The 15,140-nt window shown below is 41.5% G+C and overlaps 1 protein-coding gene across 2 annotated transcripts in view; it reads right to left on the minus strand.

The window, feature by feature from the left end:
- LOC109635427 (neurexophilin-4) overlaps nucleotides 1–13,360 on the minus strand; it is a 97,509-nt gene extending 84,149 nt beyond the window's left edge. Inside the window, exons 1-2 of one of the 2 annotated variants that reach the window (XM_020096582.2) lie at nucleotides 13,245–13,360; nucleotides 12,595–12,729 (exon numbers count right to left, since the gene is read on the minus strand). Coding sequence is in view for 1 of the 2 variants with exons in the window: in XM_069534521.1 (XP_069390622.1) it covers nucleotides 12,595–12,597 (3 nt within the window). In the remaining variant the exon portion in view is untranslated. The remainder of the gene's footprint in view (nucleotides 1–12,594; nucleotides 12,730–13,244) is intronic. The other variant, XM_069534521.1, reaches the window with a different exon arrangement.
- Between the last annotated feature and the right edge of the window lie 1,780 nt (nucleotides 13,361–15,140).

A 15,140-nucleotide genomic window follows, 5' to 3' on the forward strand; every position in this document is an offset into this window, starting at 1 on the left:
GTCTCACTGGTGTTGCAGAACTCCTCGAGAAAAGAAAATCTTGAAATATTGATGAACGGATAATCATCTCTCCGCCTTCAGTTACCTGTTACTGTTTCACTGTATTCTGCCTTTAAGCCAAGGGAGCAGGTTTGTATGATAACTGAACTGCAACTGACTGTGTACACACACTTGAAGAGCAGACGCACACACACAGAGAGTCATCCCCATTAACACAAAAACCCTTCCCACACAACACAAACCCCACACAGGTACAGATGGATTTTTTTAACATCAACAGCCCTCAGCCATTTTTCCACTCATCGTTCCCTTCATCTCACTCTATCTTTTCCTCATCCTTCTTTCTGTCTTCTCTCTCATCTCCTGAACCTCCAGCGGGTTCCTCCTGATTCATTATTTCCTGTCAGCATGTGTCTCTCGAGGCCTCGCATGCACTGGAGCCCCTTCTCTAACGTCAGTCGAGCTGGTAAACGCCCCCCCCCCCCTCTTCCTAAAGAGCTGCACCCTGTGTTCGCACTTTAACTTTTAAACAGGCAGCAAACACTGTCAAGAAGATAATGTGAAAAAAGCTTGTGCTCTCGGCTCCAGGCTTATCAAGAAGTGGTGTCAGGTGCATACAGCCTCAACACCTGAGATGTGCCGATGACGATCGTGTGGCTGAAAAGTTTCAGCGGGGGATTCTCGAGAGCAATAAGAGAGTTTTGAGAGGATTTATATTAGGATATATAGGACCAGGCGTCCTTCTATTTTGTCCCAGCGGCTACGTGACGGTAAATAATCAGAGCGCTACATAGGTTTGGGGCTCTGGATTTTGAGCTCATTTTAAATTTCATCAAAATTGAATGAGCTAAAATAGAAAGAGAATATTACAAAAATAAGACTGATATAAAATAAGCCAAGACTAGAGCCAGCAGTGATTGCTCGGCCAGCGCTCCTGCTGCCTTGATTTAAAGTTATGTCAGTGTTGGTGAATCTAGGATGATTTCTGCACTTATATTAAAGATGTATACGTTTAAAGAAAGAAAAGAAAAAAGCAGTGAGACACTGTATTTGAGAAAGAGAGAGAGAAAGAGAGAGAGAGAGAGAGAGAGAGGATGTTGTTGTAAAGATCTTGTAAAATAAGAAGTTGTAACAAAATGTTGTGGATGTGTTTTACGTAGACGGGCCACAAATTAAAGAAAAAAGCCTGAATAAATGAACGGAGAAACACAAAGAATGCAGAAGGAGGGTGGGGGGGGGTCACTGCATGGTTTGAGAGGTATGAAAATAATATGAATGATATGCTATGAACTTCACAGAAACCAGTTGTCAACCCACTTTCATCACCTATGGGAGATTTGGGATGTTTGACAGTGTCCACCATCAAAATCTAAATTCCACATGAGCGAGTGGCTTTGGAAGAATGTTGTTTATCCCAAAACACAGCACAGAAGATGTTCTGGATGCTCAGTGGTCAAAACATTTCACCAAGAAACACAGAAACACACAAGAAGAAACAGGAAGGAGATCCACTTGCTTAGTAGCCACACATTCGCATTGACAACCAGTTATGTCATGAGATAATGTTTGCTTTTTAAATCAATTCAATTTTATCTGTAGAGTGCCAAATCAGACATTATCTCAAGGCACTTTATGTAGAAAGGTCAAGACCTTAAAAAAACGTTTAATTTACTACACGTCACTTAAACAACTACTTAATTTACTACACCTGTAACACTGGAGGGCACATCACAGAACTCAGACCCTATAGAACGTTTGGATCTGCATTCTTTTAAATGAAAAAACAAAGCGACATCGGAGGAGGTTAGGCCATGGTCACTTCTGAGATCACGGCAGAATGAGTGACGACTGTAGCGCCGGCAACATTGTGCCCATGGTGTGCATCTGCCCCTACAGCTCCCCTACTGTGCATATTGCATTTTGTGGAGTTGTAGCATTCATTTCTGACACGCACAACCAGTGCACTGAACATGCTAGGCAGCCATGATGCGGACATATTGGATTGTGGATGACCCATCTGGGTTTGGACAAGCATTGTTGACATACTCTGATTTTAAATTTTGATTTTACTATCAGAACCACTGACTCTGTCAAGCCTGCATGGGTTCATCATGTCTCTGCCTGTGGTTGGTTTTCACGTCTTCACTGCACAGCAGTATTTGGGGACACAAGGGGAGAAAGAGAGAGGGGACAGATCAAATGTGATTTATCCAGTGCTGGACAGAGAAGCAGTAAACATCACACACTGAAGAGGATCAGGGGGTCACAGGGGGGAAGGTCACAACTGCTTTAATACTGACAAGTCCTCGACATGATTGTTGTGTGACGATGGAGAAAAGTTGGTTTTAACTGTTTGCAGCTGACTCATAACGTCCTTCACAGATTTTTGGGGAATACACTTCTGCCTCATTTATCTTTATTCTCCTAACTCAAGAATAAGATTAACATTTCTGTTGCTCTGACAGAACATTAACATATCATACCATGAATTATTTCTGGATGAACCGTCACTTGTTACTTTGCTCTAAATGTTGTTTCTGTGAGTTATGGGCAGTTGCAGAGCAATCTGGCAGCAGGTTGTTGGGGTCAGACACTGTTATGATCTGACTTGAGACCTTGGACTGTCACGATGGCCGTGGAGAAGGAAAATAAAAAAAATACAGAGGCAGTGCCAGTGTGAACCTGATCAGTGCATTATGACAGGTCATCATCACACTATATGAAATATTGAGACACAGGAAGCATAAAGGGGAATAATGCAATTAGCTTGGATGTGTCAATCAATGATATCATTATACGATCTGATTTAATCTAAGTTTATTCAATCATTTCTTCATTAAATCACGGTTCAGTGTGTGATAACCCTCCTCTTGGTTAACTGAAATGAAAAAGATATGACAGAGGGCATTAAATTATAAACCAGAGCTCTGGTGTCAGACATTTCCATTTGTAAAAAAGCCTAACAACTAAAACTGAGAGTTGCTTATATAGGAATGAAATGTACAAACATTTTACAACAGATAAATAAACCAGTCAGCAGTTTTCCTCAAAGAGCTGCCAACATTTTCTTGCCAACTGCAAACTGGAAACGACATAGACAAACCTGTCTTTAGTTCTCACCACTTTCAAGTTTTTTTTTCTGTTGTGGATAATTATTTTGTTTTTAGTATTTTTAAATTACTGTTCCAACATTTACTGTTTTTATATCCTTTCACATTTTGCACCAAACTCTCTATCACTGTGTCTGTTTAAATACAAATACAACACAAGAATTCAAATACAACTCTGACTGACTGCAATGCCTTTGGAGGAAAAACCACGACACACGTAGGTTTGAGTCCACCTGCTGCGGCTGTGGATTCAATTCCTGCACTGTCCTGTCAATAAAAGCAAAGTGAAGCAAAAGAAGTGCATGTTTTGTTGATTTGTCTGTGGACATATTTATGATCACTCTTTATTTCTACAATTGTTTTAAATACCTATGATTGCCACAGTAATTATTTCAAATATAAAGATTCAACACATATTGTATAGGCTATTTCTGATAGTACAGGTCAAGGTAAGTACTTGCTATCAGACAGCAGCCTGCATCTCTTTAGAGGAAATTGTCCTTGTGTGATCGGTGTTGAGTTGCCACAAGCGAATGAATGGTGCCTTAAATTAAATTAGCGACAAGATAACACATTTGGTTACCATGCGGCTCTGCTCCCAGGAGGCCTTATGCCTTATGAAACAAATAGTTGAGTGATGAGACACGCAGTGGAAAGCGTGGTCTGCAGGGACAGTCTTAACTAAAGAATCAGACCACCGGCCCCATCTGTACATGTAAAGGTTGAATATTTACAGTGCAATATATACAGATAGCTCCGTGTTGTCATCAATCATACAATCTAGAGCTACATATGTTTGCAGACATAAAAACTATAAAAAGTGTTTTAAAAGCTTTGGATTAGTTTTTCAATTTACAAAGCTGCAGCACAGATATAAAACATCTACCTGAGCAGACAGACTGTATAAGCTCAGAGCCGAGTGATCCCCGTTATAAAAATTGCATGGCACTGCTGGACCATGACTGACACACACCCTTCAGTGGCTCCACTTCCACTTCACCGCAGTCACATTCATGGAGAGACACCAACATATCAAACTGATACAGGAGAGGGGGAGGAAGGAAAACTGAGCAGAATAAAGCTCCACAGTGCAACATGAGAAAACAGTTGGTCCACAGAGCTCCTGGTGTTTTTATACACCGTCTGAGCAGCTGTTAGGGTGATGAACGTATTTTTGACTGAATGATTTATTCCATACACAAACACTGATTACTTTATTCATGTTGAGAAAAGCTGATCAGTGGAAGAGTGTGCAAACATGATGGGTCAGTAAAGATGTTTCCTTGATTCTACCATTTACAGCATGGAACCTGAGAGGAAGATTTCCATGATGAGATCTCACAAACCTTATGATCACACGTTTACATTTGTGTATCCCTTGAAAATTGACGTTTCATTAAATATTGTGCAGGCGTGATGCCAGAGGAGAGGAAAGCTGTTAGCTAAGTAACTAGTGCTACTGCCATGCGGTTGTAAGCCTTCACCAGGGAAATCTCATTTATTGGGTGAGGTAACCATGACCTTTGACTTTTTTCAAGTTCAAGAGGCCAAAAACATTACATGTGAGGCCACCGTGGACTTGACCAATGTCGTTGGACATCTCAGGCTTGTTTTAACTGGTAACAGTTGAAGCTGCACTTTGTGAAACATGCTAATGTTAGAGACACTATGAATTATCCAGGGATCGTTAAGGTCTGTACGAAATCTGGTCCCTATGTTGTCAGGATAATTTATTCATGACCTGAGTGTGAGAGGAACAGACCAACAAGCTGACTGGGACTGCCGTCCCTAAAGCCCCACCATTAGCATGGCTAAAAACTGAACAGCATAAATCTGATGAAACATATAATAACCACCGGTGTCTACTAGTGATCAAAAGGAAAACCACTAACCCTCGGTAATATCTGCTCCCTGAGTCCCAGTCTTCATTTGTAGAATCTGAACTAAACATAAGTACAAACCTCTTCCCTCAGGCTTAATTTGACAGTCCATCTCTCAAAATCTGTTTGTAGAGACCTTGTAAATTCTCTGGAGGGTATTTGTTGATCACTGGCACCATTCTGTCATTCAGCAAATACCAAAGATTTACCTGAAGACAAAGACTTGAAAGAATACAGCCAGCGCCCGTCAATCTTTCCCTCTGTCACTCTTGTGTTGTTTCAAAGACCTGTACCTACTGCCACTGCTTAAAATATTACAAATGGAGAAACAAAGTCGAAAAAAAAAAACGATAGAGAGGGTTTATGGATGCAACTATTTAAATAGAGTTGAGTTTTCGTCGAGTGTACGACTAGAAACACCTTCAGTAAAGGAAACAGAGTAAAGTCTTTCATGGGAAACATGAAACTAGTTATAAACTCCTAGCATCAATATTTTGACCTAAAAAAATTAGAAAATGTCCCAAAAACTATAAAAATATGCACGATGCATTTTCCATTTGAACTAGAAACTGCTTTTCAGCTGTCTGGACTTTTCACTGGTTTGAATAACTCCAACACCGTTTTGTAGAAAGGCAACGTTGTAGTTTTCCTGAACTTTTCTCAGGTTGGTGAAAAGGTGAAAACTGCTTACTATCGATTGATTTCTCTTTTCTCTCTTTTTACTTTCCATTCTGCAGACACTACACTTTTGTTGTCCATTTGTACGTCCTGCATTTCTCACCAGAAGATAACACTTATCTGCGCAATTATCTGTAGAGAAGTGATGATCAATACAGCGTATTTAAAATGGTTATGGAGCAAGAGTATACATTAGCATAAGTGGGTTTAAATGCAGATGCAAAAGGGATGATTTTTAAATGAGATGGAGGTGGGGGGGGGGGGTGAGAGACGTGTGGCTGGTGGCGTTACCACCTCCGCTGCACCTGTCAACACACGGTTATAATATAAACACAGTCATGTAACAAGGAGTATGAGAAAATGGGGAGGGGGGGGGGGGGGTATACCATCTTATAGGAAATGCAAACACACCAGTCAAACCATAATGCCTCACTACCATTCACTTTACACCATGAGCCACCACATGTGTGTCTGATGTGTGACACACACACCAGTGAAAACATCACTAGGATTATTTTATATTCAATTTCTGGCAAAATCCCTTTAACCTTAATCTTACACACTGGACCTTTAAAGCAAAGCCACTGGTAAAGCTGCTGCGATGCCATTCAAAAGTGACCAAAATGAAACGTCCTGTGACCTTGGATAAAACTGTGAATTTTTCTAAAAATTGTTGGAAACATTTTGGATAATGTTAGAACACTAGTCAACAACATATTTTTTCCAGTGTCCTCGGACATTTAAAAAAAAGAATGATCAATGTCGGGATGTGAGAAGTGAGTAGAAAACCACTTCATTAGCGAATGATGCACTGGGAAGGATTGAGCATTTTGTTTTCAAGTGTTTGGGCCTGTTTCTGTCGTCCCTCAACAAAATAGTTGAAACCCAGTGCCAGCTACTCGGGAAATGTTTGTACTGAGAGTGTGAGGGAGAGTGAAGTGTGCTGAGAGGGCGAAGGGAAAAGGGGACAGAAATAGACTTGTTTTGTGAGTTTATTTTGAGCTCCATTACCCCTATTACAGATGAGTATCTGCTCTCCACCCTCTTCTAAATGCTGAGGATGCAGGTGGCCCACTGAGGAAAGCACCTATTAATCTCTCCCTGGCTATCTACATATCCGTCTGCCCATTTATTCATCAGCTCATCAGAAGACAATCCACCCATTCCATTTCACTATTCTTCTGCCTCCCCTCCATCTTTCGGATAATCAGTCCATCAACAAATCCATCTGAGCATCCAGCCAGCAATTCATCTACCTATCCCTTTATCTCTCCATCATTCATCCATTTGTCTATCATGTATCCGTCCATCCATCCATCCTCACACACTCCCTGCACCCCCATCAGTTTCCAGCTGCTCCATCAACTCCGCACCTCAGTTGTTTAAAGTGCTTCGCATGAATACAACAGGCTGTATGTTAGATGTCCAAAACAACAGACAAACGAAAAAACAGAGGAGCTGTTCAATCAATAGACGAGGCGAGCTGCAATCACTCCTGTGACTCAGTGGTTCTGGGAAAATGCGTAATACAGCGACAGGGGAAGACAATTAAAAACACAGAAAGAAAACAATGTACAGACGCAGTTTTAAGGCATGGCTGATAGAGTTGATTACCAAGAGAGTCTCCAGTCACTAGAATCAATTACATGCTCACAGATATATCCAGTAATTGAAATGGATTAGTGTTGGAGGATTATTCTCCCGTTCCATGTACAATAAGACAGTGACGGTGGAAAAGTGTCGAGAAGCAGAATCCCTGCAGATTAAAGGGAGGGACATACACCTATTTGCTTTCATACCCACAGCCAGATGAGAGATTTGCTAGCAGCTGCTTAGGTTAGCTTAGCAGAAATAACGGAACCAGAGGACAAAAGCTAACCTGGTTCTGTCTAATGGTAAAAACAAACTGACAACCACCACATCTAATGTTTCATAATCAAAATGCTGTATCTGGGTTCAACAATATAAACATAGTTTGGGGGGTTATGTGCCAGTTTATTGGCTATGTCACAGTCAGACACATAAAATGAGGGATGACTTTATGTATAGAAATAATAATGAATCCATAAAGTGTAAACAACAAGCAGAAGACGAATTGTATAAATGAAGGCATGGTATAAGTTCACGTTGAGTCAATATTATTATATTTTTTTATTATATATATTTTAACTATAACATTGACACACACTCAGACACACACACACACACACTTTCATATTCATGTCTAATATACATCACAACAGTCCGCACAGACGTCAGGGATGATTTGGGGTTCAGTGTCTTGCCCAAGGACACTTTGACAAGCAGACTTGTCCTACAACACATGACAAGAGCTCAGTAAAAACAATCAAACAATAAATAACAAATTAAAAACATTTAAGATTCATGAGATTCATGTGGTGCGGCACAATACTGCCACACCACACCTTACCACGTTTTACAAAAGGCCATCTCCTTTCTTGATGGTTTATAACAACTGGGCATCAGAGCAGGTGTTGTACATTGATAAAATAATAATAATTCCTGTGAAAACTACCGAGCATAGCAATGTTTAATCGTTTGTTCCACACATTACTGGTATCAGACTTGAAGCTTAGCATCAAATAGTCTTTCTTGAAGTGATCAGGTAACACAGCCACGACCTGATTGACCCCAATTTTATTGTATTTAAATGGGGTTTTCTGGAAGAAAAAAATGTAAAACGGAAAAATGAAAATATCTTTGCTTGCTCTGAAACCCACTGAGGTATCTGTCGCTCTGTGTGTCATCACTCGCCCCAGGGAAATAAAAACAAGTTATTAATATTTCTTATTTGCAAGGTTAAAAAATTAATGAACTATTGAATTCTTATTGATTTGTCCTCTGCTCTCTAAAAGGAATATCTGCAAATGTCTGCAAAGGTTGATTGTCACCAGTGATATTAGGAAGAGGAGGAACAAATGTGGAGGGAAGAGCTTAGCTGCACATGTCATTCTCAGACACCCCTGCAGGCCAACCATTAGCAAGCAAGAGGCAATCACCATTTCATCAACGTTCACCGCACGACCCCCCCCCCCACCTCTCTCTTTTATTCATGCCTGCTTTCTTTTTACTTTTGTTTTTCCTCCTCCATTTCTCATTTTGATTCTATTTCCATCACTCTTCCATTCTCCCTCTCCGAGCTCTTCTCTCCTTCCATGGACGACTGTGGTGGTGGACGCATCCATTCATCCGCCTCTGCACGCACTGGTGAATGTTGATTTGAGTGAAGAATACCGAGAGTTTTTTTGTGTGTGTATGTGTGTGAGTACCACAGAGTTGTGTACCTGTCAGTGTGCGATGATGTTTGTGAACCTCGGGCGACCCTCTGCACCCTGATGGCAGCGGAGGAGAGTGTGTCGTGTGTTATGGGATAATGGAGGATGTAGCTCTCATTTCTCTCATTACAGCCGTCTATCGCTGTCTTTCTCTCCCATGTAAACACACACACCTCTTACGGACACACAATACGAGCACACACGTGCACATCTACCTGTATCCTTTCCCTTCACTCACCACCTTATCGGTTTAAACCAGCTCTGACAGTGCTGGCCCCGCTCACACACACCGTGTCTCGGGGGCACAGCACATTATGAAACAATTACTGCCTTAATTGACAGTTAATTAATCCAAAGTCAATTTGACCTTGCCAGTTTAACCTTGAGATTGAGAGCCGTGGTAGACCCGACACTGACACAGAGAAAGGTGGGATCGGGGGAAGTGATAGACGAATGTCGACTGACTTATCTCTACACCAACGGAGAAATCACTCGCAGTATCTTCTTGTCAGCGTTAAGATAGACTGCACTGGTGTGTGTGTGTGTGTGTGTGCGTGCGTGTATGTGTGTGTGTGTGTGTGTGTGTGTGTGCGTTTGTGTGTGCCTTCAACATTACACCTTATCAGACAATTGCCAGTTTATTTTGCTGAACTGATCATTTAGGTGTTAATTAGACCTCTTATTTGAAAACTCTGCAAAACCTCTGTTCAGCTGGCAACCGCCTTGGCTACAGTATGTGTGTGCGTGTGTGAGTGTGTGTGTGTGTGTGTGTGTTTTTGTGAGTGTGTGTGTGTGTGTGTGTGTGTGTGTGTGTGTGTGTGTGCACATTCCCCCTTTATCCTCTCTGTTAGTCAAAAGTTGTAGTTTCACAACTAATTTCGTGTTTCCCGCTTAGACAGAGTATAACGATGGACGACCTGATGGCTCCAAAAAGGGAAGCCAAAGTTTCCCGATTGCCCCCTGGTGGCTAGCTGCAGTAAAGGTAATAAATCACACCTCCTACATGTTAGTGGGTGGTTAAATTAGTTATTTGATGCTAAAAATGGGGAGATACATCATGATGGACAGTGGAAACAATCCCCTGATTGCTTCTGTTTTCAAATGTAAAAGACAGCAACGTTCATATCCTATAACAGCACGACAATGCACTGCTATTTGAATGCACCCAGTATATAAGTCAAAACAATTCCACAATCACAAGGACAGCTGTCAATTCTGCTTCAGCCCAACTTCACATCATCCCAGCAGTCAAATTATAAGTTCAACTTCTTGCCATGCAACCAAACAGAAGTCAAAACTCATCAGAACATCTGAGCCGACCTCGACGTCAAGACCCCCGTTTAGGTCCGGGCCCCTTTTCCTCTCAAACACCGACACGTTTTCTGTATAAAAATCTATGGCACGCTGGATAAATTTGTCTCCACTTTGTGTTGCTTTGACAAGACAGAGCTGCAGCTTCATGGCCGACTGAATTTGTGTGATTAAAGAGACGACAAGCAAAACCATCTGCTTGTCACATCCATCTGTCATCGCCCAGCGTTCGCCATCAGCCGCACATCACTCAAAAAACATCAGCAAGTTGTGGTGAGAGAGAGAAACAGAGAGAGGGGGCCCCGAACGCTGTGATGCCTCAGAGGGGGGGGGGGCAGGAGAGGGGAGCTGAGGAGACCGGGAGGTGAAGGAATGAGAGTCAGAGGGTGTGACTGAAAGTGAATGAGGGAGTGAGGGTGGAAAGACAGAGCCCAGGGGTGATGGAGAGAGGGACAAACTGCAAGAAACTGGGAGAGATAGATGGAGGTTTTCTGCTGCCTGTGTCTGATGCCGCCTGTTGATGTCGCCCTGTTGTGCCCACAGATTGTCTTATGGTTACAGGAAGTGTCCTGAACGCTCCCACTAGTGCACCATCAAATCTCAGTGTACCATCAAATCTCAACAAAGCTTCATTCAATCTGGTTCCTACAGTTTTCATATATCGCTGTTCATTCTCCTTCCAACAATGGAACAGGACTGATCTGTTCACACACACTGAGCTTCAGACATTTAGTTATATTTTACCTGCAAATGTTTTTATTCAGGCTTATAAGAGCGATTATAAATTTCTTTTAAGTAAATTCAGGCACATTTGTCCACTTCATTGTTAGTTAGATTATCGAGACATTTTATGAGTCTGAGAGATGGGGTTAATATAATTTGTCTTCATGTCCATTTAAGCCATTAACACGACCTGGGCTGAATATTACACAATATGTATATTTAATCTATGTAGATGATTGTGCTTTTTATTCTGCAGATGTTCTGTGATGTCTGATGCACAGTGGGACAATAAAGTCTATCTGATCTGATCTGAAATATTTGTAGTTCTCTATTTAAACATACATAATCCTGAGCTGCAGCAGTGTGAGGTCACCCTCTCTTCTGGTAAAAGAAGAAACGCAGGACGTAGAGAAGGAGCGAGAGAACGACTGGATTCACACAAAAGCTGAGTCAAGACTGTGAAATAAAGGAGGCGAGTCTTTGTCCAGAAGACCTCTTGTTGCTTCATTGTGTTTCTACGTGCTCTCCTTCTGTCTTTCACATTTTCTTCATTCAGTCTCCGTTGTTCTCTTCTTCCTCCTCTCTCTCTCTCTCCTTTCTCTCCGTTCACCTCAACAATGTCCTCTCATCCTCAGAATAAAACACAGTCAGCAAAGGGGCCTTTGGGAGTTTGTGGGAAAACCAGCCCTCATATTTCATCTCACCATCCCGGCCCTGTTCTCCCTCTCCCCCTCCTTCTCTGGAGTTTCTGTCTCCTTTTCTCTTCTTCCTCCTCCCTTTCCCTCTCTCTCTATCTCCCCCAGCCACTTTCTCTCCATCTTTTTCTTCTCTCCCTCCCACCAACTCTCTCCAGGATTATCGATTTAGCGTAGGCTGTGATTGAGTCTCACTGGGTGTAATGTGGGCCCTAAGGTGTCTTCTGAATGGAGAGCATCATGAGTTATGGACTAACTATAGTCACTCTTCCACAACACCTGAATCACACACACACACACACACACACACACACACACACACACACACACACACACAGAGAGAGAGTGAGAGAGAAATTGCTTTCTCCAATGCAAACCAACCCTTGTGTGCAAAAACAAGGACACACATTGATCATAGTTACACTCGCTGACGCACACATGAACACACACACACACACAGTCGATCTGATGCTCATTACAGACATAACTTTACCTCAACATGGTGAACATGTTATAAACTTGCTTTTGCTCATTTGCGTTCAGCGGGATTTAATCTAGCTGTGACCTCTGACACTATTTTAATCAAATCACAGATCTATCACACACATCTTTGTATATTATCAATTTATGTAATCCATCCATCCATCATCTATACCACTTATCATTCATGGAGTCAAACCACAGGGACACAGGGAGAACAGGCTCCACACAGACAGACCTGAACCCAGGACCCAGAGGCCACAGTGCTAACCACTGCTCCAACGTGCCACCCTGCCATTATATCATACATCATAGCATTATTGTATATAATAGCATTATAAATATAACATATGTGATTGAACAACCTCAGCATCCACACAGATTGAACAGTGCACAAAGATTTTATAAAAGCTTTACTCACCATCAAAACAGGAGCAGACAGCAAAGTGTCCGTGTTGAACCGTGTCAGTACCACGTCCGTCACTAGAGAACAGGCAGGAATCAAACCTTTCAGGCGTGTAGCACAGACTCATCCATGTTGAGAGGAAAGTCTCGTCTGTGTGGTTAACAAGTGTTTGTTAGCTTAAAATACTGCAACTGCGTTAATTCAAGTACTTTCACTCACAATTTGCTCAATACTTAGAGACTAACTTTGCATTTTTTTACTAGTTTATAGTTTATACTTCAGAGGGAAATGTACTTTTTACTCCAATACACAGCTCATTCCCAGTTATATGTCATATTAAACGTTTTATACAAAAACACACAGTGAGTTTATAAAATACCTGTTAGCATCTAAAGCAACAACATTAAAGTGCTGTGCACAGTAATCTGTTTATCATCTTAACAAGTCAGGGACATTAATTATACAACAACACATGAGTCACAGAGAGTAGATCATAATAGTACTTCTACTTTAGATACTACTTAGAAACTACTAGAACCACAGCAGGATTTTCATACTAGATTCATTAAAGGAGACATTTTAAGTCAAACGTTCATATTTTAAATTCGATGTGGTTATAAAATCTTCCTCCCTGACAGTGTCAAACGTCATGACGAGGTGTTTACCTGTGGTGACGTGTCGGTGGTGACGTGTCGGTGGTGACGTGTCGGTGGTGAACTTCAGCAGCTGGAGGGAGAAGTGACTCTGACGCCTGCTGCCGCCGCAGGAAACTTTACGCACCGGATGTTTGAGAATATCCACTTCCTTAACCCGCGAAATCTGACGTCAGAGTCTGAAGGCCCGCCCCCCTGAACGCACTTTTCTTTTTTCAAATCTTATATTTTATTTTCTTTATTGATGGAGGGCCTGCGATCACTACACTGTAAAACAAACTGTGCTACAAGCAAAAGTTGAAAATGTTAAGGAAAAAAAAAGGAAATTATAATCATAATAATTATGATTAGGAAAATAAAAAGAAAAGAACTAGATGCAGAAAAATACGGTAGCCGAGAGAGTTCAACCCTCAAATACATGCAAATAGAAAAACATATGGAAATTAAGAAAACAACTTAAGGAGACGTGTCGTCAACTCAGTTTGACAACACGTGCACTTCAAGTTTGTTCAAGTACAAACAAAACAAAGCAAATCCTCACATTTGAACCTGGAACCATGTAAATGTCAAATATTTATTTAATATTTATGTTTGCCTGTAAAATAGCTTAAGCGATTAACAAACAAGTTGCTGGTCACAGTTGTAAAATATAAGAAAACATCACATTTGAGTTGATTTTCATATGTTTTGAGAGAATTCATTTGCCTCTAAAGTTCAAATGTTCCTCTGAAATTAGGTGAAGTAAAACTATAGTAAAAGGAATCATTGCAGTGCAAGTGCCTCAAATAGTTTAGTTTGATTTGATCTTATAGTCAAAAAGTATGAGTGAGAAAACATAGTTCAACAAGTACTTTTTCAGGCCAGTATCACATACATACAATGTGGCACAGGGATGCAGACGTCCACAGGATCTGACCAGGCCCGATTCTCTAAGATGAGAAACACAAAACGAAATTAGAGAAAAAGAGAAAACCTGCAGTGAGGTCATTCAAAGACAGTTACCCTCTCCACAAATGAGCGGGTGCGGGCAGAGCCAGAGCAGGAGAAATGAAAACAACACAGTGGATAGAGAGTTGAAATAAAAATACATAGTGTGTGAGAACAGGAAAGATACTTATAGGAAAAAGTAAATAATTGGAACAGGTTGCACAGAATTCTTTCACTGTAAGAAATGACTGAGACAGAGGGATCTACCTGCTCTTACTCATGTGGATTCAGTATCATGCACCTGAATTAGCAGGATTGATTTCAGGGGGTCAGTTGACAGTGCAGGATGTAGCACATACACTGATGACAGATTGGGAGCCTATAACAGGTCTGTATCATTCATTAAAAGGAATTTACTTTCACAGAAGTCGGTTGTATTTGCGGCTGATGTCTTCAAATATATGCTCGCTTTTATCCGAGCATTAACCTCCACCCCCTCCTTCTCAAACACCCAACTACCTGCCCCAAAACCAAGACGCTCATTGTAATTCGTGAATCCTATTAGGATTGGCCCCAGAGTCGGCCTCTGCTTAGCAAATAAATAATGGTAATGATGATGATCCCTCATCTTGTCACTGGGGCTCTCCCCCGGGGGCCTCGCGGTGCAGGTGGAGGGAGCCTCTCTCGGCCTAATTGGTTCCAACCCTGCAGTCTTCTCTCCAGCCTTTTCTCTCACCCTCCCTCCCTCACACACACACACACACACACACACACACACCATCTCTCTCTCTGGGCCCCAGTTCTCAGTCAGTAAACTTGTTTGTCTGTGTGTCATCACCATCTTTATTTTATTCTAACACAAGCAGGAAATCACATGAACACATCAGCACTTTGCAAATTGTTTTGTCCTCACACAGATGGATTAACAGAAGTGAAAGCAAACACACAAAAACATACACACACACACACACACACACACAC

Source organism: Paralichthys olivaceus, chromosome 2 (genome assembly GCF_024713975.1).
Source record: "Paralichthys olivaceus isolate ysfri-2021 chromosome 2, ASM2471397v2, whole genome shotgun sequence".
NCBI lineage: Eukaryota > Metazoa > Chordata > Actinopteri > Pleuronectiformes > Paralichthyidae > Paralichthys > Paralichthys olivaceus.